At 33.4% G+C, this 23,837-nt stretch overlaps 3 protein-coding genes across 3 annotated transcripts in view; 2 read left to right on the forward strand and 1 right to left on the reverse strand.

Annotated features, from left to right (window-relative positions):
- Nucleotides 1–10,579: 10,579 nt before the first annotated feature.
- Nucleotides 10,580–11,797, reverse strand: LOC145073585 (LOB domain-containing protein 33-like). Its single transcript, XM_079020129.1, has 2 exons — nucleotides 11,450–11,797; nucleotides 10,580–11,322 (listed from the first exon to the last, which is right to left on the reverse strand). Exons 1-2 carry the CDS (start codon nucleotides 11,726–11,728, stop codon nucleotides 10,879–10,881), a joined length of 723 nt encoding a protein of 240 aa, XP_078876255.1. The 5' UTR covers nucleotides 11,729–11,797; the 3' UTR covers nucleotides 10,580–10,878.
- Nucleotides 11,798–19,293: 7,496 nt separating this feature from the next.
- Nucleotides 19,294–19,857, forward strand: LOC145075337 (uncharacterized). The gene has a single exon (XM_079021617.1). The coding sequence runs from the start codon at nucleotides 19,294–19,296 to the stop codon at nucleotides 19,855–19,857; it is 564 nt and encodes a 187-aa protein (XP_078877743.1).
- Nucleotides 19,858–19,876: 19 nt separating this feature from the next.
- The window catches only part of LOC145075338 (uncharacterized), a 38,208-nt gene continuing 34,247 nt past the window's right edge, over nucleotides 19,877–23,837 (forward strand). Inside the window, exons 1-4 of the mRNA XM_079021618.1 lie at nucleotides 19,877–20,468; nucleotides 20,986–21,155; nucleotides 21,618–21,857; nucleotides 22,161–22,393. Coding sequence (XP_078877744.1) covers nucleotides 19,877–20,468; nucleotides 20,986–21,155; nucleotides 21,618–21,857; nucleotides 22,161–22,393 — 1,235 coding nt within the window. The remainder of the gene's footprint in view (nucleotides 20,469–20,985; nucleotides 21,156–21,617; nucleotides 21,858–22,160; nucleotides 22,394–23,837) is intronic.

Raw genomic sequence — 23,837 nt, forward strand, 5'->3', positions numbered from 1 at the left:
AGTATGCAGTTCTCAGAATCGTATATCAGACATACAAGGCATCCTCCTAGATCCTTAGTCCTATTCTAGCATGCATTTCTCAGAATCATATATCACATGACATAACATAACAAGTATGGGTATCTTGGGGAAAACTTACTTGAGCTCGGCCGGTCACACGCATCACACACCTTGTTCTTTCTCAAAATTCCTTAACTTAGATTTTAGAAAATTGTTTTCTCTCTGGAATTTTTTTTTAAATCCCTCAGTTTGAGTCCAGACACCCCCGAGGGTGTGTCCGAATCTCTCAAACCAGGCTCTGATACCAACTTGTAACACCCCAAAATTTGAGGCCAAAAATTTTGTTTTTAAATGAAGTAAATCATAATTTATATTACCAAAACATTATCACTATTTCATCATTCATAAAATCATAAAATCATGTCTCGAAAACCATATCATCAGGAATAATGAAAATTAGAGTACAATCCCAGAAAATCCGATGCGGAAACCATGTGTGTGATGCGCTGTTAAGCCGCCAGCTCTTTCCCTTTGGACGAAGAGGTACATGAAACCAGAATTGAAACTGTAAGCACAAAGCTAAGTGAGTTCCACCATCATACCACACACCACATAACACCATCGGTATCTTTCAACCGGTAACTACCATCGATATCTTTCAACCGGTAACCATCATCGGTATCTTTCAACCGGTACACGCCATCGGTAGCTTTCAACCGGTAACTGGGGACTATTTCACCCCTTAGCACTAGCATACCGTAACAAGAGATAATCATACATTCAAGCATAATTGGGTAGGGACAACTAATCCATTCTACACACATAGCATATCATACAGGCATATCTCGTGACCATAACACATTAACATACCAAGACAATTATAACAAAGACAATCATCTCATACATAACTACTTACCGATGGGCCGACATTGGTGCCTTAGACCCACCCCTACTGGAAGGTAACTCAGCTCATAGTAGTAGCTGCCGATATGTGTGGGGACTCTTTGTCTGTTACGGCTGCTCAGGAAATCCTCCAGCTATAATTCCCACAAAACACCCAATCAGAGTCTGATAACTACTCTTATGGATGAATGACTACTCTACCCCTGACCTAGTCAAAGTCAACCCAAAGTCAACTTCCAGCTGACCTGACTCGCCGAGTTGGTCCGCCAACTCGTCGACTCCTTATCCATCTAATTGTCCTTATTCCCGTCTCTACTCGTCGAGTTAGGCAATGAATCGACGATTTCTCCACCCATTCGAACATCAAATGATCCTTCATCTGACTCATCGAGTTGTATGAACAACTCGCTGAGTTCACCTTCATCTAAAGAACAAGCCCTGTCCTTGACTCGCCGAGTTGTATGAACAACTCGTCGAGTCCATCTTCATGTGCTGGGAGATTGCCTTGGACTCGCCGAGTATGTTCATGTACTCGTCGAGTCCCATGAAATCCAGGTCTAAGGCTAATTGCAATACGTTAAACAGCTATATGACTCCCTTTTCTAACAACTGACCATCGCAGAAGAGTTTAAGATGGTTGAAAGAGCACCGACTCGCCGAGTCCCAAGAACGACTCCCTGAGTCCAACCTTGACCATTTCTATACAGTCGATCTAAAAGTGATTTAACATACCAAAACCATAGATCTGGCCTCCTAATGTCCATTTTATATGTAAAGTTCCAAACTTGATGCACATGCATGGGGTTTTTAGCTCAAAAGTCCATAGAAGGGGCTGTACAATGTGCATTGGGCTCTCATGGCCATAAAGTTGGCACCTTTATGCCATGAGGCCCCTCCAATGACTCAGATCTGGAAGTAGAACCCCATGAATCACCTTGAAAATCCGAAAATGGCTTAAGAGGCCCTAAATGCACCATGACCCTAAGACCTAAAGATGAACAACCAAGAAGGAAGACCAAAACAGGGGCATTTACCTTGCTTGAGCTTGGGATGAAGTAAGATCTCTGGATCTACAAGTCCCAACTCGAAATCCCAAGCTTCCTCTTTCCTTCCAAGCTTCACAAACCAACCAAGAACACCAAAATGGCCTTAACACACTCACAAACGGCTAAGGTTTCGATATTTAGCTCTAAGGGAGTGTTAGGGACAAGGGAGGCTGAGTTAAGGTGTTTATATAGGGTGCAAACCCTCAGATTTAGGGTTTTACTTGCACCGCGCCTACTCGCCGAGTTTGTCTTCCGACTCGTCGAGTAGGTCACTTAAGATGTCTGCGGACTCGTCTCTACTCAACGAGTGGGTCCTCCGACTCGTCGAGTCCCAGGGAAAAACATAAAAATGCTTGAATTAAGTGCGTACCAGGAATTAGGTGCTACACAATCTAGCATACTACATATTATAGTGAGAAGACTCACCTAAACTACTCAACCAAAGCTCAACATCAACCTCAAAAACAGAACTACTAACCCACGCTACCTAAAGCCAAAATGAGACGAATCCTTAGTCAAATATTCAAGTCTACCCAAGTTTGACCAAAAGTCAAAGTTGGTAAGAAAGTTAAAGGTTAAAGTTAATACTGACCACCATGCCACGACCAATCCCCTTAACCATGCCGTGGTCATTATATGACAAAATAGACATAATACATGCAGCCGACTGCGTCGTGGCCAACACGCCACCATGCCTCAGTGAAGGTTCTTAACTACTTATTCATTTAAGTTTTTAACCACCAAGTCCAGAACCCCAAAGCTTAGATCTAATTCGTCTAATAATCCTCATGGATAAAGTTTCCAACTTTATCTATTCCAAAGGCTCAAAACATTGAGATATCTAATCCTAACTCACCAAGGGACCAAAAATATCATCATGACCATGCATAACACTTAAATAAAGATGAAGTCCATATCGTAATGGGTCTAGAACAACTAAAGATTCAACCTTTAAACCTGGAGTTGTCTAAACTCCAACTCGAATCCATTTAAAGGCCTAAAACACTAAATAAGGCACTAAAACTCCAAATATTCTTAGATCCAAATATTAAACACAATAAAGCAAGGATCTTTTGACTTACTAGGGTTCAGAAGAGTAAAGATGGTAGACATCCACAAGCTTCAAGCTTCCAAGTTCAACCTTTCATGCTTTCATCACCAAAATACTCAAATACACACCAAAATAGATGAGAAGAGAGAGGAGAGGCTCAAAGTTGTGAAAGGGAGGATAGAGTTTGCACTTAAGGAGCTCTTGATGTGGCGGAGGATGAAAAATGACCTAAAACACGGACCGATGCCATTAAATACAGTGAAAACCCTAATTTTATGGGCTTGTGCTGCACATCTCACCATGCCGTGGTGACCTTCTTACCATGTCGTGGTTATGGGTTTTCACATATTTCAAACTTCAAACAATCATAAATTATTCGTTTTAAACCCATTTTCAGTGATCTTTACATGCACATAAAGGTATTAACAAGGCCCATAACTCTATGCAATTACTTTTGACTTAATGCATACCGAACTTAATTCATTAATACATGCAAAAAGTCCAAAAATATAACTTTTTCCTATTTTTACCCTTTTTGCCTCCAAATCACAATTTAAGGGCTTAAATCACTTCTAATAAGGTATAAAGTTTATTCCCTTTAAACATAAGACCTTTACTCGATTAAATTATGGTTCGCTATCCTAAAAATATAAACATCCCAAAACTGGATGTTACATTAATGTTCCAAAAATATTTGATGTGTCTCTAGCATAATTTAGTGATTTAAAAGCATAAAATTAATAATATTATGTAACACCCCTCACTTGGGTCTATTTGAAAGCACCTTTAAAAAAAATCTTTCATGTTTACAATCCAAATTAGTGTATGTGTAACACCCCTCGCTAAGGCCTAGACCTACCCTCATTTTTTTTGGTAATATATATATATATATATATATATATATATATATATATATATATGGTTAGGTTATTTTGTTCTAACTATCTATTGTGTGCATGTAGGATTGATTCTGGACCAATCATTTTAGTTATTTTAAGAAAGTAATTAATGCATATTACATGTTGAAGATATAATGAGTATTAATTAAATCTTTAGCATTTAATATGCATTAATTACTTTCTTAAAATAACAAAAATGATTGGTCCAGAATTAATTCTACATGCACATAATAGATAGTAGAAACATTTGAACTTAACTCTCTGTCTCTCTCTCTCTCTCTCTTTATATATATATATATATATATATATATATATATATATATATATGTGTGTGTGTGTGTGTGTGTGTGTCAGACCCGACCTAGATGGTGGACAATATAGGCGGTCACCCAATGCCTATGTCTCTAAGGGGCCTAAAATTCCTAGAGTAATGGTATATATAGAAAGAGAAAAACAATTAACTTATCTAAAAGTACTATGAGACTTTAAATTAGTTATTTTTGTAATGGTTTTGCTATATTTGTGTTTTTTATATTAATAGTGAACTTTATGAATTTTATAACGGTATATTTATTTCAATTTAATTTTTATTATATTTATCACTTTGGGAGCTTATTTTTTTCATTTCGACTTGGATCTATTATATCTTTGAACCACCTTTGAACCACTCCTAATATGTGTTATGTTTTCTAATTAATTTATGAGGAACTCTTTTAAAAATTTTGGTTTCCTCTTTGCTTACACATGCATATACACACGACAATACACATAATAATAATAATAATAATAATAATAATAATAATAATAAAAATAAAGAGTCATTTTAAGGAAAGAATAATAATAATAACTAAATATATGTATAAAAATAAAAGAGTTAAAAAGAAAATGAATGAAGTTTGACCGATTGCTAACGTGTTTTGATGTATTTGAGATTGGGTGCCTTCGTGCGAGATTTGTGTTTTTTTAGTATATAACTAGGCGAATGTCCGTGCATTACGTAGAAACACCTATATAGTTAAAGTCTTTAGAAATATATGTTTTTTTTTTTAAATATAACAATAACATTGTTGTTAAATTTGATATAATAATTTTTATATTAAATTGATATAATATATTGATTATTTTGATTTATATGATAATATATACATCTATTATACCTACAAAATCTCCATCGTTTGAATGACTTCTACCCGCACCTTACACATGAATAAAATTAAATATAATATATGGTTTAAGGTTATTTATAGTTGTTGTTATTGTTAATTAATTTAGTAAAAATTATTTGCTTAATGTTTTAATTTCTATCATTATTATTTAAAACATTAAACATTATTTTTTGATTTTAAAGGTAACAATATAATCATTTATATAAAGTTATTATTAACTATTGTTATCGTAAGTTATTTTAATCTACATATTTGGAAACTTTTAACTATTATAAAAATATCTTTAAGAAATATTTTAGTTAAATTAAGATTACAATTTAGTTTTTGCATTTATCACTACAATTTATCACTTTTAACTATTTACAAAGTATTCTTTAGTTTTTTAAGTGGAACTGAATTTTATATTTAAGTTGACATTTTAATGTGCAGAAACAGATATATAGTTGAAATCTTTACAAATATATGTTTTTTTTTTAAATATAACAATAACGTTGTTGTTAAATTTGATATAATAATTTCTATACTAAAATGATATAATATATTGATTATTTTGAATTATATGATAATATATATATATATATATATATATATATATATATATATATATATATATATATATATATATATTATAACTTAATAATCTCAAACGTTTAAATGAATTTTACCCACCAGTTACAAATGAATAAAATTAAATATAATATATTGTTTAATGTTATTTATAGTTATTGTTATTATTAATCAATTTTTTTAAAATTTGTTTGCTTAATGTTTTAATTTCTATCATTGTAATTATTTAAACCATCAAACATTATTTTTTGATTTAAAAGGTAACAATATAATCATTTATATAGAGTTATTTTAACTATTGCTATTGTAAGTTATTTTAAGCTACTTATATGAAACTTTTAACGATTATAAAAATATCTTTAGGAAATATTTTAGTTAAATTGAGATTATAATTTAGTTTTTACATTTATCACTATAATTTATCACTTTTAACTATTTACAAAATATTCTTTGGTTTTTTAAGTGGAACTGAAATTTATATTTAAGCTAAGATTGTAATGTTATAATTAAGTTAACAATTTAAGTATTTTGTCTAAACTATTCAAAAGTTGTAGCTTTAAACTGATAATGATTTACATATAACAACATATTAAATATAATAAATCAAGTATAATATGTTAAAAGTTAAAGACATAGCTTTATGAGTTGAAGTAAATATATTATTTTAAAATTAAAATTTAGTTTATTTATGATTACACTTTAGGTTTGATATTTATTTAACCATATTAACTAACTTATAATCATTATTAGAAATACACTACAATTTATCACTTTTAACTATTTCCAAAATATTATTTGGATTGTTTAAGTTAAACTAAAATTTATATTTACGTTGACCCTATAATGTAATATTTAAATTAATAATTTAAGTATTTTATACACATTGTTCCAAAATTGTATCTTTAAAATGATAATGGTTTACATCCAACAATATGATAAAACTAATAAGTTAAGTATAATATGATAAATGTTAAAAAACATAACTTTATAAGTAGAACTAAAAATATTATTTTAATATTGAAATTTAGTTTATATATGATTACACTTTAGGTTTGATATTTATTTAACCTAATTAACCAAATTATAATTATTATTAGAAAAAAATTGAAAAGTCATGGGAGTTTCAAATTAATGTGGTGAAAAGAAAAATACATAGGAGTTTCAAATGAATGTGGTGAAAGAAAAAAATGTTTCTTTTATAAGTATACCAGGTGAATGCCAGTTGCGCGAAAAACACCTATACAGTTGAAATCTTTACAAATATATGTTTTTTTTTTTGAAAATATAACAATAATGTTGTTAAACTTGATATCATAATTCGTATACTAAATTGATATAATATATTGATTATTTTGAATTATATGATAATATATATACATCTATTATAACAGCATTATCTCAATAGTTTGAATGACTTCTACCCGTGAATTACACGTGAATAAAATTAAATATAATATATGGTTTAATGTTATTTATAGTTGTTATTATTGTTAATTAATTTTTTAAAATTTATTTGTTTAATGTTTTAATTTCTATTATAATTATTTAAAACATCAAACATTGTTTTTTGATTTTAAATATAACAATATAATCATTTATATAGAGTTATTTTTAACTATTGTTACTATAAGTTATTTTAAGCTACTTATTTGAAAACTTTTAATGATTATAAAAATATCTTTAGGAAATATTTTAGTTAAATTGAGATTACAATTTAGTTTTTGCATTTATCACTTTTAACTATTTACAAAATATTCTTTGGTTTTTTAAGTGGAAATGAAATTTATATTTAAGCTGGCACTGTAATGTTATATCTAAATTAACAAAATTAAGTATTTTTGTCAAAACTGTTCACAAGTTGTACCTTTAAACCGATGATGGTTTACATACAACAAAATTTTAAATCTAATAAATTAAGTATAATATGTTAAACGTTAAAGACATAACTTTATAAGTAGAAATAAATATATTATTTTAAAATTGAAATTTAGTTTATTTATGATTACACTTTAGGTTTGATATTTATTTAACCTTACTAACCAACTTATAATCATTATTAGAAAGATACTACAATTTATCACTTTTAACTATTTACAAAATATTTTTTGGGTTGTTTAAGGTAAACTAAAATTTATATTTAAGTTGACCTTGTAATGTTGTATTTAAATTAATAATTTAAGTATTTTATACAAATTGTTCCAAAATTGTATCTTTAAAATGATAATGGTTTACATCCAACAATATATTAACACTAATAAATTAAGGATAATATGTTAAAAGTAAAAAATATAACTTTATAAGTAGAAGTAAATATAATATTTTAATATTGAAATTTAGTTTATATATAATCAAACTTTAGATTTGATATTTATTTAACTTTATTAACAAATTATAATTATTATTAGAAAGAAATTGAAAAGTAATGAGAGTTTCAAATAAATGTGGTGAAAGGAAAAATACATGGGAGTTTCAAATGCATGAAGTTGAAGGAAAAATGCTAGCTTTATAAGATATATAGATAGATTGCCGAACGATCATTCCGCCCCAAAGAATGTAACATTTCGAACATAATTAATGAGATATTTAAAAAAGGAAAAATTATCAATCCTTTGTTAGTAGGAATTATGTGGGTAATGAAGGGCATTGTAATGGTGCATTACAATCACCCTTTGTTTTTGTTTTTTTTTTCTAGGAGCGGTATATATTTCAACAATTTTGTATATCATTGTGTAATTATACATAAACATTTTGCAGTAATTTATCTACACCAAACTGATAAATAAACCTAAAACAAATTAAAAACATATATAAACCTAATTAAACCAAAAAAAAAAACATAAACCAAAACCAAATTGACAAATCAATAACAGTACCGAAAAAAAACAAAGAAAAAAGACAGGAGCATCTGAGACATGGGGAGATGACCGATCGATCGAGGAGGAGAGGGCAAAGAATTAAGGGCGATTGCAAGAGAAGGAGACAAGCATGGATATAGTGCCGTTGAGGGAGGAGCTAGCGATTGGATATCATCACTGAATTAAGGTCTTATCGCTGCCTAAAAGGCATAGTATATATATATATATATATATATATATATATATATATATATATATATATATATATATATATATATATATATATATATATATATATATTGTAGTGATTATCCTAATCATCCTCCCCTTTAGCACCACTTATTAGATCTTTTTCAAGCCGAGAGCATTGACCTTATTCTTGTCACGCCAGATCCATCCATAGTCCCGGGCTTTATGTTAATCAAATGGATGAAACCTTAATTTAAAGGCACAAATGAGTTGCAATTTTAATGCTTACAGTTTAGTTTTTAAAATCATTGTAACCTTAAAGGGGAAGGATCCATTAAACTAGCTACGACACTGGCAGGCTGGTAAATATGCCTAATACTTGTGGCATATCTAAAGATTTAGAAAGGATACTATATGTCAAATCTCCTGTTCAGAAACTAAACTTATAGAGAAGAATGAGAAAAAACCCTGAATCATGATAGCTTGATGCAGATATGGAATAGCTTGATTATGAATCATCTGAACATATTGATTATAGCTAAAGACTACACAACACCTACAAGCAGCTGGACAAGAACAACAAAATAGAGCTCACTATCCAACAGTTAACTGTCCTCTAGGTGGTAATATTTATATATACCTTGAATGTCTTTTTGGTTCAAATCCCTCCGTCTTTCTTCCTCGTCAATTGGAAAAACAACATTAATAGAGAGCTAATTTCAACTTGTCAATAAGTTTCCACGGAGGTTCCATGAACAAGTAGTTAATCAACAATATTTTGATATGTCTGCCTATATATACTGTTAATTAGTAGCTGTATAGTATCATACCTTTGACCCACATATAAGAAATTAGCATGACTGCCAACAAGGATCGATAGCATTCAGCAGAATCGAACCTCAATCATGATGGACACCTCTCATTTTATGAGATTATAGATGAGTATGTGATAATCGTTTAGCTAACAATATATACGTGTGTGCATGTTTGTCTTTCATTTCCCAGTGTTTGCATGCGTGGCAGCTGATTACGGAACTAATTCAGACAAACGCAAAACCCAAAGACTTCTTATATATATATATATATATATATATATATATATATATATATATATATATATATATATATATATATATATATATATATATATATATATATATATATATATATATATATATACACCTGCTGTTTGTGCCTTTTGTTTATACTTGAAGTTTACGCAGACCCTACGATCAGAAAGGTTGTAGTAGCAGATAACGTTCAAGATTCTCAGACTAAAAGAAATATACATCGTGTGATTGCTTTGAATCAACACCCACATAATAATTAAGCAGCATAACCATGATTGATCAAGATGGTTTCTTTAAGGATCTGAAACACTAAACGAAATATTTCCCATAGATTCATAGAAAACTACCTCTTGAACATCAATATTATTAAACTAAGGGTTTATTAATTTTAGCTAGGTGAAGTTGCACCCTTTAAAACTTTTCCGTGTTGAAATAAAAGTAGAGGTCTTGTATCGTTACTTATTTAGCGTACTGCAGCCCTAAAAAGAAAGAAACGTATACAGATTCAAGGTAGATATCATGAGCGATGTATGCTAGATACATATATACAAACACAAACGCACACACACACAAGACTAAAATGTGGGTGATTAAAGGGCAGAGCAGTCAGTACGCACCTATATATTGCTAGAGCCAACTTCAGCTTTTAAGTGGAAGTTATTAAGAAGTGAAAGTACTTTTTGTAGAGCAGCTAAATCAGGTCTTGACTATAAACCTGGGATTAGCAATTTCTAATTAGTAATTACTCGATGATATTAATATTTAGATTAAAGCTAATTTAAAACTAGGTTACTAAAACATAGCTCACTAAGAAACGTCAGATTTTCTTCTAATCAAGACTTCATAAACTAATATTAAATGAAACCATACCAAAATTACACAAGATCTAAGAACGAAATCAATCATATGGTAGCTTAGGGTTTTCAAACTTAATTATGAACATTTCTAGGGTTTGCTAGCTGGCCTAGTTTATTTTATATAATAATAGGTAGCAAAATGGCATGTCTTGGATACAGGTGGGGGCAAATATCCTCTAGGAATACCAAAATTGACAGAGCAAACAGAAAGTATATATATATTTAAATATTTTCTAGCTGATCCCAAGCCGATCTTGATTTTCTCATCTGATCAGCTAATGCTGAATACATCCGAAAGCAATTGAGTGAAGATCTTCTGTTTTCTCTTGGAAAAACCATTCTTTGTTATGGCTTATTTGCATGTCCAAAGAATCAATGGAGTAACTTGAACCTTCGTGGAAGCTGGAAAATGACCCATCTTCTTCCTTAAGAAGCGAATTCTGGTTGTGTTGATTTCCCATGAAATTGAAATTCATGGTCTCATTCAAATTGTTGGCGCTTGAATTTTTATCAAATTGAGATATATTTATGCACGATGATTGTTCCGATTGTTGTAACCAATTCGTCTGGATGTCTTGTGTTGTTGTGTAAGAAGGATGTGGATGTCCTCCGTTTGGTCGATTGTAGTTGGTAGGATAGTTTGAACAACTGGAGCCATTGACTAAGCTTTGAGCTGCCTGCTCTTTTAAAAAAGCTAGTTGGGATTGTAAACTAACCACCTGTTAAACAAAAGCAACAATAATATTAATCAGAACGAAATCTAGCTACATACTATATATATAGCAAAGAATATTAATTAGGGTATGTCATGATTTCGATATATTTAAAAGCAGATTGTATATATACCTGCTGTTGTAGCGCGAAGATATGTGAAACGCAGCCATAAATGGGATCTTGAACCCTAGCTTGAGCTTCATAGGCGATGGTAATGGCTGCTTCACACCGACCACTGACAGGAAGGTGAGCAAGGAGTTTAGAGACATTGCTGGCACCAAATACCCTGTGAATGGCTGCAAAATGGGCAGCACCTTGTTCATGGCAAAAATAAGGGGCAAAAACACAACCCCTTACACATTTCCTTCTTAAGAACTTGCAAGCACCACAAGGAGAGCCTGATCCAGTCATCGTAATTTGACGTTTTCGATTTTATTCTCAAGATAACTTGGTTTTTAAAGTTTTTGACTATGAGATCGATAATTATAATTGGGTTTGTTCTGATCTTGATGCAACCATTATCACCATGTATATAAACACAAGAGGGCGAGGGGGTGGATCATATTGTAATGAATATTTTAACCACAAACGGTTCCCTTAATGGCCTACAGTTTGTATTATTTTATTTCCATGAAAAAAACAAATTTTTTTTTTGAACTCCACCCCAAACCCAACCCCACTCTCCTTTCTGTTTTCCTTAATTTTAATTCTTTTTGTAGAACAGCCTTAGTTTTAATTCTAAATACTCCTTTCCCTATAAGATTCCATTTCAACTCCTAAAGAACAAAAGAGCTACAACAAAGGTGCTCTCCCTTAGATGTTTGACGATAAATGGATCTTTTCTCAGACAACCATGCTAAATAATCTCCTTTTACATACATACATACATACATACATACATACATACATACTTTTTATAGAACTTGGATCCACACACACTCCAATCTAGTCTTGTAACTCATACTATGTCCCACACGAGGACTCTCAACTTCTTTAGAGGTAGTCATCTCACCATACTGCTAAACCAAATTAAAGGCCTATTAGTACATACATACATGTATGTATGTATACATACATACATACATACATGGGAAAGAATCCTGGAGGCATCTACTTTTTGGTCATTGTTGGTATTTTGTATCAAGTGAGTGTTTTTACAAGTTTATCCAATGATATATCATATTAACTGGTTTGATGATTCTTAGAACCTAACACGTTCTCATACTTGAACTAGTTGTTGATCTTGAAATGGACATATATATGAGCTACGTGTATACCATAGCTAAGACCTTACCTATATTTCATTCTCAGTGTGATCAAGGGAAATGTAGGTTTTGTCTTAGAATACAAATTAAGGAAGAGAAATTAAATATCCTTTTACTTTTTGTTTCTACCAATTCTCATATCAATTTAAATAATGACATATGTCACATTAGTATATTAGAATATCATTAAATTTCATTAAATGAGCTTTGAATGTTATACATGTTATCATTTAATTGGTATGAGGATTTGTAGAAACAAAAAATAAGAGAATATTTAATTTCTCATTAAGGAAAACAACCCATAAGATGCATGTATCTAAACTAAAAGGTAGATGGAAATGGAAAAAATCTAGCAAGATTTATCCTGTAGTGGAACTAGGAATGTGATTCATCATTTAGTACATTTAGTACATATATAGGTGCCTAAAGTTAACCTTCTGCGTCCTCATTTCACAGCCCAAACTTCTGATTATCAATCCAATTAGAGTTCCAAATTTACCAGAAACTGTAATATTTATAAATTTACCCAACATAAATCATACTACAGTTAATTTAAGGGGGTATGAAAAGGTCATACCTTTTGATCTCATCGATCTAGTACCCTAAACAAGCTGCTTTATGTGTATGGGAAAAATACTATTAAAGTTTTAACAAATGTCAAGAAAATGGATCCTTTTGGACCAAACAACTTATCGGCTAATGTGAATGATTAGCTAGGTTCGTGCCTCAACCATTTTGCTGAGCATTCATAATGAATGGTTCAATGAGATATTTCATTGAGGTGGCAACTAGTAGTTGTCATTCAATAGATCAAACGATAATGTTATGAGATGCCATTTATATTCAATAGAAAGTTCTCTAATTTTTATATAAATATTTAAAATATCTTCTATTAAACTTTGTAGAGTTTAATGCATTGTAAAAAAAAAAAAGTTATACTAAACACAAAATGTAAACTCAATGGAGTTGAATATATTATGGATATACTAACAAACACCGGTTGTGTTTGCTACAGTCATACTGGCCTACTCTGTATACCATGGTGCAGAACTTATAAATTGAACATGTAGGATCCACGACATCATAAGTAATCTTTAATTTTGTATTCACGGAATACGTCATGAACATGATCAAAGATGTAGAATTCAATAATTATCAAGTACTAGGTTAGCAGGTGATCAGTTCAATCAATACATAAGAGATTGCCTTTGTACTCATATGCACAGGTATATATGTATTATGTGTGTATATTATATTTATTGACTGATCAGGTATGTGAAAAGAATAAAAAAAAAATATAGGGATCTGTGTTAATCTTGTCTGGACATAAGCTGTTCACTTCTGTCGTATCCAGACGAATACCAAAAAATTAATTATGCACCAAAAAGAACATATTCCATAGCTAAAAGAAACAACAGATAGTGCCACACACCAGAATAGAACACTGGACACCTGACTCAAGGAAGCATGTCGAGAGAGAGAGAGGTACTCCAGTGGATCCAAATCAAAGAGATTGAATTGTTTAAGTGTTTCAGGTGACCGCTTGTCGAGCATTATTGTACGATCTTTTATTAACAAATCTTTATTAGTTTGTCATTAATCATATTCATTCACTTTTCTCTGTCACCCATGGTAGATCACTCTGATACTATCGCTCCAAGGTAGAATATAATAGTTTTTACATTACAAGAGTTAGAGCAAAAACGCTCGATCGTTAAGCCTGGGTCACTCAAAATACTTGTGATTGAAAACCTTCCATTCACGTTAAGGAGAGGTTTTAATATAGGTTCAGGATAATTAATTAGTCAACCTGCTACTCTAATCGAGTTATGTAAAATGGTTAATCATAAGGATACCAGAAATGGGGTTCCAATCAGAATCTGATTTTTTTTTTCTTTTCTTTCTTTTAAATAATTATAGCAGATGACCGGTGTGTAGCTCAATTGGTGCGTCCCAATTTTCATCCCTCTTTTTTAATCGATTGCTGGGTGTGTAGCTCAATCCTAATCTCGTGAAACTCTCCTTTCAAATAAATTTTCAAAATTGAAATTAAAATAAACTCCCCATGAATCTTCGATCATATCAAATCTCTTGACATCCAAAACACAATCCTCTATTTTTAAAATCACTTAATATCTCTTTATTTTTCAAATTAAACTTTGCCAAAAAATGAATCAGTGTGTTGGGATTATATTTTCACTCCAGTTTACACAATTGAGGCCATCAATTTACTCAATTTCATTCTTACCTCAAGCCGAAGCCAAGTTTTTTGTGCTTCCTATAACCTGCTCATGATATTTTTTAGTCTGCTAGCCTGTCATAATGGCAACCCCACTTGTGTAGTTAATTGAACTTGGTACTCAAATTTTCAAAAATGCTTGTGAAGGAGCTATAGATTTATACACATGAACGAATCGTGAAATTTTGTTTGATTTTTAATCGTTACTTGAACCGTTAAGTTTTTAGTTTCTTCTCTTTGATGCATGATTTTGTGCCGTTTATAATCTTTTCTGTCGTCTTACTTATAAAAAGCTAAATCCTGATGATATAATAAGTAAAGAAAATAGTAACTGAGAACCCCCCCACTATAGAGAGAATGACATGTGCATTTGAAGGGGAAAAAATGAACAGCTGCACATAACCTAATTTTTTTGGGCCTAATTTCATTTATTTATTATATATTTTATATATATTTATTTAAAAATAAAAAACTTATAATAGCAATAAGGGTCCATTTTTTCTAGCTCGTCCTGGGCATTTGATGATATTTAAAATTTCAGGAACGGCCTTAGAGATGAAAACTATTAAATGACATGTTTATTCGGAGAAAAGGAATAGGCCGTGTTTAAAGGAAGAATGAAATTAAGCTGTTGATTGTCCGAAGAAGATTAATAAATCTAACTCAATTAAGGATGTAGAGTTTAGGATGTTGGGTTATGATGATTTCTTAAGCACAAAGCAACATAAACAAACAGATTAACAAGATGAAATCACATGTTGGATTAATGTATCTAAAGTTTTAACAAAATTGGTATAATCTTGATGAATATGAGTAAATTTTTTTTGGGTTACTCTCATAACCAGAAATCACTATAAGAGAGAGATTAAATGATTAACTAATATATCAATTAGAAATAATAATAATTAATTAGTAATTAATTGGAATTAGTTCAAAATTAATTTAAGATTAATTAGAATTAATTTGAGGTATAATGGTTGAATTATAATTGTTTGATAGTTGAGAAAACGAGAGATTCTAGAACCTCCTAACAGTAGACGGTTTTAGAGCTCATTCAAAAGGGTTGTGGAAGCCTCCTATTGCTGATAAAGAAAATAATTTAAATAAGGTTAAAATATTATTATTTTAATATTCAAATTCGGATTTTCTTTAACTATAAATAAGGAGTCTCATAAGCCACAGTTTGTGTTGTAACCTTTTGTTAGGTGCATTTTATGCACACATTTTGTAGATTTATTTCATAAAAGTGCATTGCATATAGACTTAAACTCATGCACTTTGCATGTTTTCTCAAGATTTTTCATGAGGCAATTTCATTTACACTTTTTTGTGATATTTCAAGGACTTTTGGAGGTAGGATCTTGTTCGAGGAGGTTAATAAGATTTGCGGACAAAATTTCTGGACTTGCGGAGCATCGAGAACGAAGATATCAAAGAAATGAAGATTTTGACTTTTCAGAGATTTACACGGGCCATATAAATGTAAGCCTTGTGTTTACACGAGCTGTGTAAACGTAGATTTCTGAGCATTATACTTTAAAGGCCTGACCAAATTGCGCAGTGTACTTTTATATTTACACGGGCCGTGTAAATGGTATTGTTAATTTACATAGGACGTGTAAATGTGGTCATAAGTTTAATGCAGTTTTTCCTTTTTCTAAAAAGATGCAACCCATTCCATTAGAAGTTGAGTCGATTTTAGGAGTTCTGGAGGCGATTTTCTGGAGGATTTGGAAGACAATTAATACTTGGAAACACTTGGGTTTCATTTGGATTTCAAATTGTAAGACTCTAACTTTAATTTCTAGATTTGTGTTTTGTTCTAGTCATGTGTGGCTAGAACCCTAGACTCTCCAACTTCTTGTATTGACTATTACATGTGACTTCAAGCATGTCACTTGATGTTTGTTTTTAAATGCTATCTAGTGAATTTGATTTTGTTTTAATTGAAAGTTTCATTTAAATTCTAGTTCTTTTTGGCCAATTGAGTTAGGGTTGAATCATTCAAGCTATCTATTATGCAAAATCTGTAATTGTTTTGTAAAATGGAACAAGTAACAAGCACTAAATCGAACTATTTACAAAGATTCTAGTGTAAATCAAATTCACATATTCTTACACTCCCGAGCTTATGAGGAGTATTAAATGTTGTTGGTAAAATTCACACAAAGTACAATGCAATCTTTCCACCTAACTCTAAGAGCTTGTTTAGATTACAATTAAAAAAGAGCCTATTTTGATTGATTAAAATGGTGAATGAGAATTACTAGAGCTTGTTAGCATTTCCAAGTACCAACTTACATAGAATTAAACAAATATCATTTCATATTTTGAATCACATTGCTAATTAGTCTTGCATAGAGTTGGGGTATTTACAAACTTTGAATTCACTTCACTTAATCAATTGCTTAATTATTATTTCAGTTCTTTGTTTGAATCATTGCATTTAAATCCCCCTCTTTCGTGATCACATTTGTACCTTACGCAAAAAAGGTATAATCATTCGTCCTGTGTCTTTGTGGATTGACCCTGCTTACATTGTATTACATTTTTAGTGCAAAGTAACAGTGTTCTAGGAGTCATTTTGTACCCCTTTATTTTGTTGGGTTTGACACACCTGACAAATTGGCGCCATTGCGGGGGATACAGTGTTACTAATTGTTTATGCCTAGATTTTTCCTTACAAGTACACCATTTCCAATTGATTCGGAGATAGAGAAGATTGCAAAGAAGTTAAGGAAACAAGCCAAGCTTCGTAAGAAGCAACTGGGCTTCGAGACTTCTTCATCATCTAACCCTCCAGTCATCAACATTTGGGAGGACATACCTCTCTCAAGTGTATCCGCATCCGAAACAGAAAGTCTATCACTCTCATCTTAACCAACCTCACCCAAAAGTACCACTCCACCATCTCACCTACTTATAGTATCCCAAATACTACACCCACAGAAACTTCAACCACTACTCATACAATGGGAGATAACCATGAAGGGAATCCACCTCGAAATCCACCGCCTGAGCAAACCCATCATCAATGGTCGAGAAAAGAAGTTACACAACAACCTCTTTGTATCACATATCCGATAGCCACAAATCTTGAACTTAAATCTAGACTCATCCACCTACTCCCTACCTTTAGAGGCTTGAAAAATGAAGATCCCCACAAGTTTCTGATAAAATTTCATGTTGTGTGTGTGGGCATGAAGCAACACAATGTCACTGAGGATCAAATCAAGATTAGGGCATTTCCCTTCGCGGTGCAAGGTGCAACAAAAGACTGGCTCTATGACCTCCCACCGGGGACGGTTACTACTTGGGTAGATCTTGCACAACTCTTTTTGGACAAACACTTCCCAGAAATGAAAGCTTCAGCCCTACGGAGGGAAATCATTGGAATCAAGCAACATAAGAGGGAAGCTTTTCACACATATTACGAGAGATTCAAGAAACTTTGTGCCCGATGTCCAAAGCATGGAATCACCGAATACCAGCTCCTCCAATACTTCATTGAAGGCATGAATCCAATGGAAATAAGGCTTCTTAATGCCTCCAGTGGCGGATCTTTACCCGACAAGACTCCTACCAAAATCCGCAACTTAATCAAGAACATGGCTGAAGATTCAAAGCATTCAAGCCATGATGAAGAATGGTACACGGATGCACCTCGAGGTGTAAAAGAAGTCCAAACTCCTCAAATTGAAGCTCAATTGTTCGAGCTTATAAAAGTGGTTATGATGTTAGCTAAAGACAAAGGTATGCAGCCCACACCCCTCCCTTGCGATATTTGCACTCAAGTGGGGCACCCAACCAACATGTGCCCTCAACTTCAAGATGAAGATTATGAAGAAGCGAAAGTCATGGGAGGTTATTCTGGGTCAAACCAGAGAGGATATGAGCAGCCACGGGGTGATCAGAGATGGAAGAATAATCAAGGCTAGGGAGGAAATCAAAATGGAGGTTATCAACAAAGACCACCATTTCCTCAATATCAATAAAGACTGCCCTTTCAACCTCAAAATTTCCAACCTAGGCCACCACAACAACCACACCCACAAGCGGGTTCATCAAGTATGTTATTGGAGGATATTGTAAAAATCCTTGCTACTAGCACTCAAGGTTTCCAACAAGAAACCAAGGCTAGCATAAAAAGCTTGGAGCAACAGGTGTCACAACTTGCTCGATCCATGAGTAGAATGGAATCACAAGGCAAGCTACCATCCCAAACCGAGAAGAACCCGAAACATAATGCATTTGCCATTACTTTGAGAGGAGGAAAAAGCTATGAAGGCCCAAGGATTCCGGATGTAGAAGAGGAATAGAAGGAGATTGAGGTAGAAGATGCTGTCAAAGAAGAGGAAAGGAAAAATACTTCAAAGTCAAAGAAGCCAAAAGATACCGAAGTGAAAGTAACTCTAGCACCATTTCCTTCAATATTAACAAGTACAAAAAGAGAACGAGAAGATGATGAGATCATGGCTATGTTCCGGAAGGTTAAAATCAACATTCCCCTTTTAGATGTTATTACACAAATTCCTAGATATACTAAGTTCCTTAAGGAACTTTGCACATCTAAGAAAAAGCTTAAAGGAAATCAAACGGTAAAAATTGGGGATAACATTTCAGTCGTGTTACAAAAATGGCTACCAAAGAAATGCAAGGATCTGGGTGTATTCACGGTTCCTTGTAAAATGGGTAACCTTTTTGTGCCACGTGTCATGCTCGATCTTGGAGCATCAATTAATATTTTACCTTATTCAAGCTATAAAACAATGGGAAGCGGACCTCTAATCGAAACCGGAGTCATAATTCAACTTGCCGATCGGTCTTTGGTACACCCAAAAGGTGTATTGGAGGGCGTATTAGTGCAAGTCAATGAACTTGTGTTTCCTATAGATTTTTATGTGCTTGATATGGGAGATGATGACCAAACCTCAAGTTTCATACTTTTAGGTAGACCATTTTTAAAAATAGCAAGAACAAAAATTGATGTCTACAATGGTACACTGTCTATGAAAGTTGATGGGGGAAGTGATTAACTTCAATATCTATGAAGCAATGAGGTATACAAGTGATGTTCATTGTATAAATTTTGTTGATGTGATTCAACCTTTGACTGAAAAGTGTTTTGAGTGGACTAACTATGATTCTTTGGAGTTAGTTTTGAGCAGAATTTTTTATAACAATTTAGTCAAAGAAATTGCAGCAAATTTCAAGCTTGATGAGGAATTACTAGAGATTGTGGAGTTCATGGAAGAGAGGAAGAAAATGAGGTATGATAATACCAAGTTGAAATTGCCCATTTCTAACACAAAACATCTTCCTTCTTTTGTGCAGGCACCAAAGCTAGAATTGAAGACTCTTCTTAAGCATTTGAAGTATGCATATCTTGAAGAAGAAGAGACACTGCCTGTTATTATCTCCAATAAGTTGTCCAAAGAAGAAGAAAATAAGTTGGTGAATTTGTTGAAAGAGTATAAGAAGGCTATTGGGTGGACGATTGCTGACATAAAGGGGTTGAGTCCTTCCTTATGTATGCATAATATTCTCATGGAGGAAGACTTCAAACCAACTAGACAGGCACAAAGAAGACTGAATCCGCCAATGATGGAGGTAGTAAAGAAAGAAATCATGAAGCTATTAGATGCAGGTATGATCTACCCTATCTCTGATAGCGAATGGGTGAGCCCCGTTTAGGTAGTCCCGAAAAAGCTGGGGTCATAGTAGTAAAAAATGTTGAGGGAGAATTGGTGCCAACCCGTGTGCAAAATGGGTGGCGAGTTTGTATTGACTATAGGAAGTTGAATGCTTGAAAAAGAAAGGACCATTCCCCCTGCCATTTATTGACCAAATGTTAGAGAGATTGGCGGGTAAATCCCATTACTATTGTATAGAGGGTTTCTCAGACTTTCATCAAATTCAGGTAGCCCCGAAAGATCAAGAAAAAACCACATTCACTTGTCACTTTAGCACATTTGCTTATAGGCGTATGCCTTTTGGTCTATGTAATGCACCCGCAACATTTTAGAGATGCATGGTGAGCATTTTTTCTAAATATGTTGAAAGCATCATCGAAATTTTCATGGATGATTTCATGGTTTACGGAAACTCATTTGATGAATGTTTGATCAATTTAACAAAATTTTTGCAAATGTGCATTGACACAGAGCTTGTGCTTAACTATGAAAAATGTCATTTCATGATGGACAAGGGATTGATTTTAGGTCATATAGTGTCCCAAAAGGCTTGGAAGTTGACAAAGCCAAGATTGAAATTATCAAAAGTCTCCCTTACCCGAAAAATGTTCAGGAAGTTCATTCGTTTCTTGGCCATGCAGGTTTCTATCGGCGGTCCATAAAAGATTTCTCAAATATTACAGTGCCGATGTGTCCAATACTCCAAAAAGATGTTGAATTTGAGTTTACTCAACCATGCAAATACGCTTTTGATCGTTTGGAAGTTTTACTCACTTCCGCTCCAATCATCCAACCACCTAATTAGGATCTCCCGTTCGAGATCATGTGTGAAGCGAGCAATACTGCGTTTGGGGCGGTGTTGCGAAAAAAGTGGACCGAGATAACCATGTCATTTATTATGCATCCAAGAATTTGGATAGTGCTCAAAACACTACACCACAACAGAGAACGAGTTGTTAGCGATTGTCTTTGCATTAGAGAAATTCTGATAGTACCTCCTTGAGCCCAAAGTGATCATATATTCGGACCATGCAACTATAAAGCATTTACTACTCAAGAAAGATTTGAAGCAGAGGTTGATACGGTGGATGTTGCTTATGTAGGAGCTTGATATAGAAATCAAAGATAAAACTGGGAAAGAGAATTTGGTCGTGGACCATCTTAGTCGGATTATGCCACCCGAAGACACCACACCAATCTATGACACATTCTCGGATGAGCATTTGTTCGTTATCATGGAAGCTCCATGGTATGCGGACATTGTCAATTATTTGGTCACAAATCAGTTTCCCCTTGGAATCCACACATTGGTAAAAGGACAAAATCAAGAAGGAGGCGAAAATGTATGTATGGGATGAGCCGTATCTTTGGAAGTATTGCGCAGACCAAATGATCCGAAGATGTGTTGAGCAAGAAGAGGTACAATCCATCCTTAACTTTGTCATACCTATGCTTATGGAGGTCATTTTGGAACCCAAAGGACAGCTAGAAAAGTTCTATAAAGCGGATTTTATTGGCCCACCATTTTTCATGATTTTTATGTGCTATGTACACATTGCGATAAGTGCTAAAAATCCGTGTACTTAAGTTCTAGGAATCAAATGCCCCTCACCCCCATCTTGGTTTGTGAGATATTTGATGTGTAGGGTATTGACTTTATGGGACCGTTTCCTCCCTCTTTTGGTTGTACATATATTATGTTGGCAGTGGACTATGTGTCCAAATGGGCGGAGGCCAAAGCCACCGGTACTAATGATTCCAAAGTTGCTGTGGATTTCCTAAAAGCACAAAATTTCTCCCAATTTGGCACTCCAAAAGCTTTGATAAGTGATCGCCGGACTTATTTTTGCAACCGAATGCTTGAAGCCATCTTGAAAAGGTATAGGGTGACTCATAAAGTCTCAACAACATATCATCCCCAAACAAATAGGCAAGCAGAGGTTTCCAATAGGAAAATCAAAGGAAATTTTGAGAAAACAATCAATCCAAACCGTAAGGATTGGAGTATAAGGTTGGATGATGCCTTATGGGCGTACCCCACTGCTTTTAAAACTCCCATTGGTATGTGTGACATCCCCAAAATCTCGGCCAGAAAAGACCGATTTTCATTTATGCTTTTAAAATAATTTCAGAGTAAATCCTTTTGATTTGAAAGAGTTGCGGAATTTGTTCCCCAAAACAAAACGTGATAAAACAATGTTTACCAAAGCATTTCATAAAAGAAATGTATTTTCGTTATATAACCAAAACTCGGGATGTCATGTTCCGATACAGACCATAAAGCATAAACGATAACATTACAAGGCATTCAACAAATATATACATATACATACTTGTAAACAAAACAACTTGATGGTTCATCCATCTTATGCCCTTGCGCCACTTCCTGTAATACAAATAAAACTGAGTGGGTCATGCTTGGGAGCCTGGTGAGCATATAGGGTTTTCAACCCACAATAAATAATTATATTTAATTCCACCAACCAACAATAACCCAATTACCCATTCCCGTTATTCTCACTTTACATCCCTAAGACAACTGACATAAGGGACCTAGTCTTAGAATATTTCATCGGGGCGACAACACATACTTCGGGGGTTCCTCAGCAATATAAGTCAAATAAGGCAACCATGAGGGGGATGGAGTACAGCGAATGAACACCCAAGTTCATTAACACCTACAGGTGGTGAGCCTGCTAGTGTTCCACATGACTGTCTAGAAAAGTCTGTGGTCATCATCTAAACTCCGCTAGATGACTGAATCAAAACAACAACGAGGCCTCTCATCTGTTTATTACACACCAACTATCTACCCATGTTCTACCCAACATATTAGTAGATAAGAATATACATTTTTATACATAGTTTAAAAAAAACTATATAGCATGCTTTAATCAATACATATTCCACATAACAGATGAGGCACACACACATACCACGTATTTCATAGAAAACAAATCAGATCTATGAGATAGAAGAGGGTGAATATACATTCACACATATAACACAAAATATACACATAACACGTATTTCGTATAAAATACTTTATAATTATGCGTTAGAAGAAAGTAACCACACACTCACTTGATCAGAAGATGATCGGACAGCACTACGGCTTATAGAAGTAGTATTCTTTGGCAGATCTGGAAGATCTTCACAAAAAACCGAACTCCTCGCGGGCAGAGCTTCGGCTCAGGAATCGCACTTCTCGGGATCTTCGGGGCTTCGGGACTTGCTTCGGGGCTCGGGAATGATACCGGGGCTTCAGGATAATTCTTGCATGAAAAACGATGCAAAACGGGAGAGAGAAGAGAGAAAAAGAG

The sequence above is a fragment of the Lactuca serriola genome, chromosome 9 (genome assembly GCF_051521515.1).
Source record: "Lactuca serriola cultivar US96UC23 chromosome 9, Lser_US96UC23_V15, whole genome shotgun sequence".
Classification (NCBI taxonomy): Eukaryota; Viridiplantae; Streptophyta; class Magnoliopsida; order Asterales; family Asteraceae; genus Lactuca; species Lactuca serriola.

Excerpts from the sequence above, each read along its gene's own strand:
- LOC145075337 (XM_079021617.1), top strand. The coding sequence starts at position 19,294 with ATGGCTATGTTCCGGAAGGTTAAAATCAACATTCCCCTTTTAGATGTT.
- LOC145073585 (XM_079020129.1), bottom strand. The coding sequence starts at position 11,728 with ATGACTGGATCAGGCTCTCCTTGTGGTGCTTGCAAGTTCTTAAGAAGG. Across the intron at positions 11,323-11,449 it reads TCTTCGCGCTACAACAGCAG|GTGGTTAGTTTACAATCCCA; the intron begins GTATATATACAA and ends TTTGTTTAACAG.